Below are 4,786 nucleotides of genomic sequence, written 5' to 3'. Positions count from 1 at the left end.
AGTATTTTTTTAAATAATAAAAAATATTATTTTAATTTTTAATAATATTTTAAAGGTACAATTTTTTTTCTCGTTTTAAGCAAGTAGATGGGAAAACGTGATCTGATTTGGTTGATGGGAGATTTAAGTTTGAATGGACAAAGATATGAGGAATGACCAGATTCGATCTTAAAATACTGCCAAAGAATTCAAAGCTGGCCTAACAATGGACGGTGTGTCATGTCTGTTGGTGTTGCACTACTACTATCTTTCTTTCAGCTAGCTAGTTTCTACTTCCTCTTTCTTCCCATTTCTCACAACTTTTGTTTGCTGATCCACAAATTTATGTATCAAGGACTTCAACTTATATTTGTGTTTGTACTTTGTACTATGGAGGATCTACTTGTTAGTTACACAACAAGCAAGAGCAATACTCTGGTCAAAATGAGTTTAATACAAAATTCTGAAAATCGAATCGGTTAGTAAATCGAAAAAGTAGAGGTTTAAAAATTTAAAAATTCAATTGAAGTTTAATCGAAATTGAATTGAACATGAAAAATTAATAGTTATATATAAAATATAGGAAAAATTTTAAGTGTACCAGGAATATCGATGTTCCAATTATTTTAACAATTGATTTTAATTAATATATATTATATATATTTTTTATAATTCAGATCAACGGTTAAAATAACTGGAACACCGATATTTTCGATATACTTAAAACTCTTTCTAAAATATATATTTTTTCATAAAAATATTTTTATAGGATTATGTTACATGTACATTAAAATCAGTCACTAAAGTCAGCCACCAGTATAAAATATATGCTGGAATATAAATACATATTGAAAATAAATTAAACCACATATGTATTTATACATAAATATATTAGTGACTGATTTTAATAGCTGATTTTGATGTACAAATAATATTTTTCATTTTTATATATATATTTTATTATTTTAAATTGATTAACCGTTAAAACTACATGAATTTGATTGATTAATTTATTTTTTAATCGATTTTTTTTTTTAATTTTTTGAGCAGCTCATTACTAACTAATTTTTGTGTGAACTAAATCGATATAGTGATCATCTAACCAACTCGATTAAAATCATGTTTAATGTCAAAATCATGATTTAACGTCAACTATACAATGATGAGTTAAGAATAAATTTGACATGTTTAATCTTATGAATACGTCTAATCTTATAAATATTAAATTGATATATTTTTTGAGATTATTTTAATTATTAACCTTTTAAACTAAATGTCTTAAAGTTAATGTCCCTCTCCTCGACGACTCCCAGGAAGATTCTCAACAACATGGGTCCATTTCCGGGGCAGTCTTCAACATCTCAACCACCATGATCGGTGCTGGAATCATGTCGATTCCGGCAACCATCAAGGTTCTGGGCATACTCCCTGGCTTCATTCTTATTGTTTTTGTGGCGTTGGTAACCGATGTCACCGTGGAGTTTATGTTAAGGTACACCGCACATGGAAAATCTCTTACATATGCTTCCATGGTTGGTGAATCATTTGGCTCATTGGGCTCCCTTGCCGTCAAGATTTGTGTCATCACAACAAACCTTGGTGTTCTTATCATTTACTTCATTATTCTCGGTCAGTTCTTCTTTACTTTCTTTCTTAATTAATCATCATTCATCAACAATTTCTATTCAATTTTCTCCTCTTGTTCCTTTTTTCTATAGGCTAAATGTGGATTTTTCCAATTTTGTCTCTTTTTTATTTTTTATTTCCTATTTTAAGCAAATTTGGGATAACGGATAAGGAAAAGCTGGAATAGATTTTTATGATAAGTCTATAAAAATTAATTACTTGGTTGGCCTAATGGTTTGGTGAGATTAAGCTGCAATTAATACATATCAGAGATTGATAGATGGTATTAATTGCGGTATGGTATGAAACTATGAATGTTGCATTACTAAGTTTTTGGTAGATTGTATGTGGGGCCAAACTTGTTATGGGCCAATCTTGTTATAGTTCAGACTCAAGAGTACTATGTAATCAAAATTTCAGCTGCTGTACAAATATGCATTTATATTTAGTTCACTCTTACACTATATTTAGTAATAATCATAGGACAAAAGTATTAAAACAGTTACTGAAGTAAATATACAATAGAAAAAATTGGTAGAACTGTGTATGCATGTGTAATAGTCTAGTTCACCGGTTTAAAGATATTATCCATTTTGACGCTTTACGGAAATGTTTGGTAACAAAAAATAATTAGCCAAAGATGAACAGAAACCACTTAACTTATTAAAACACACTCAAAAAAGAGTATCTACATTTTTATAAGACATGCTGCATTTTCTTCTCTAGTTGATATAGGACTTTATAGATAGTATTAGAAAATCGATGTCCTAACAAAGTTTTGCCTTGAGTCCATTAGGGGTGAAATGTAGAATCCTACAATTGGATAAGGCATTGAAACATTCGGAAAATGTTTGATAACAAAAAAAATTAGTCAAAAACAGCTAAAACTTGCCTTATTTAACATTCATTAATTGTTGTTAAAATTAAGGAATGCTAACTAAGATAAATTTTGACTATTTTTTTGTCTCTCTAACATTACTATTGAAACATACGATGTAAATCCTTCTTCCTTCTGAATGTGTTTTGATAGATAGATTGAGTAATTTCTTTTCTATACTAAACAAAATCATAAGCCTCAATAAATAAAAGATTGAGTTGAGTGGGCATGGTTTTGTAGGAGACGTGCTATGTGGAAATGAATCGAAAGGCAGCACACATTTGGGCATCCTTCAAGAATGGTTTGGGATCCACTGGTGGACCTCGCGCGCTTTTGCTCTTCTTCTAGTTGCTCTTTTCATAATGCTCCCACTTGTTATGTTACGCCGTGTTGGTAAGTCATTTTTAATTCTTATTCAAATTGAAAAATGAAACAAGTTTGGTTGATTAACTAATTAAGCATATGATGATGTTTTGTGTTGATGTGGAAAAAGATTCATTGAGGTATAGTTCAGCAATATCAATCCTACTAGCATTGGTGTTTGTTGCAATATGCTCTTCCATGGCTTTTTATGCATTGTGGTGCGGCAAAACTCAGCCACTGAGGTTACTTCCTGATTTCTCTCAAGTCACTGTCCTTGATCTTTTCACCACTGTCCCTATCTTTGTCACTGGTTTTGGATTTCATGTCAATGGTTAGTAACTACTTTAATTTCATCATTAAATCATCCATTTTTTTTTTTACTTTTTTTCTCCAAGAAATTAAATCATCAAGTTTAAGAATATTGAATATATACAATTGTATGATATTTGGTGGTGCAGTTCATCCAATTAGAGCAGAGCTAGGAAAACCAGGGGACATGAATTTGGCAGTGAGGATATCATTGATGATATGTGTAGGCATATACTTTGCAATTGGCTTCTTTGGTTACCTATTGTTTGGAGACTCAATCATGGCAGATATGTTGGTCAACTTTGACCAAAACTCCAACACAAGTGGTGGTAGATTGCTCAATGACATAGTTAGGTTAAGCTATGCACTCCACCTTGCCCTTGTATTCCCCATCATGAATTATTCCTTGAGGGCCAACATTGATGAACTTATTGCATTCTCAAATCAATAATAATAATAATAATAATAATAATAATAATAATAATAATAATAATAATAATAGGCCTCCTCTTGCATTAGACACACCAAGATTTGTGTCATTAACTCTTGGATTGCTAGCATTCACATATTTGGTGGCAGTGGCAATTCCAAACATTTGGTATTTCTTTCAGTTCTTGGGCTCTACTACCATTGTTTGCCTCTCTTTCATTTTCCCTGCCTCAATCATTCTAAGGTATGTCATTTTCTAATATGAACAATGTTACATGGCCAGTAAATATTGCCAATAATAATTTGCACTCATATTTACATGGGTTTTGCACACAAGAAGCATATAGTTTACACTTTACACTTATATTTACTAGAATTTTTTACACATAAATCAATATAGTTTGCACTCACATTTTTCAAAATCTGCATACATAAATTAATAAAATGTATTTGTGCTGGTCAAAAATTAATAATTTAGTGTTTGTGCTGGTCAAAAATACTAAAAATTACTAGCTCCTAAGAGTTTTTCTTCTAATATATACTAATGTTTATGCTAATTATATGATATATATGAATTTTTCTCTCCTAATTTTGATGAAACAGGGATACGCATGGCATATCAAAGACAAAAGATCAAGTGATGGCAATAGTAGTGATAGTTTTGGCTGTAGGGACCAGTGGAATTGCTATATGGACCAACTTGTATGGTTGACCATCTTGACATTAATGAACTGTGTCTTTTTTCTTTTAGTTCCTTTTTTCTCTCTCTCATATTATGGATCTAAGAGGCAATCAACATGTATATAACTTCTTATTTTTGGGAATGGATCTTTTTAATTTTTTTTTAATAATTGAGGGAATAAAGTGTGATTTTTTATTATTAATTTTATAAGTGAGACTAAGAAAAAATATGAGAAAGTGAGCAATAAAAGATTTGAGATTACACTTTACTCCCTCAATTTTTTTTAACAATTGAGAAGATCTATTTCCCTTATTTTCTCCCTTTGGTCATTTGAGTGTTTTTCTTATATACGGTGATCAATATTTTTCCAATTTTTTTATAAAATTATTTGCATTTGTAAGTTCATTGTATGACTAAAAGTTTTAATAATTATTTTAGGTCTCATATGTTGTCTTTATTTTTTGCTGTTTTTTTTTTAGTTTATCTTATACTGAATAAATTTTTTATTTTGAATGTAATAA

At 30.1% G+C, this 4,786-nt stretch overlaps 1 protein-coding gene across 1 annotated transcript; it reads left to right on the top strand.

The window, feature by feature from the left end:
• Positions 1,264–4,400, top strand: LOC107609638 (putative sodium-coupled neutral amino acid transporter 10; the record flags this gene model as incomplete). Its single annotated transcript, XM_021107248.1, is given in 6 exon segments — positions 1,264–1,608; positions 2,723–2,875; positions 2,976–3,176; positions 3,304–3,600; positions 3,641–3,827; positions 4,187–4,400. Coding segments are annotated over 6 exon segments (1,292 nt in total), but the record flags the coding sequence as incomplete, so codon positions are not given.

This window comes from Arachis ipaensis, chromosome B07, assembly GCF_000816755.2.
Source record: "Arachis ipaensis cultivar K30076 chromosome B07, Araip1.1, whole genome shotgun sequence".
In the NCBI taxonomy this organism is placed as follows: domain Eukaryota; kingdom Viridiplantae; phylum Streptophyta; class Magnoliopsida; order Fabales; family Fabaceae; genus Arachis; species Arachis ipaensis.
This window is presented reverse-complemented; position numbering and strand designations above follow the sequence as displayed.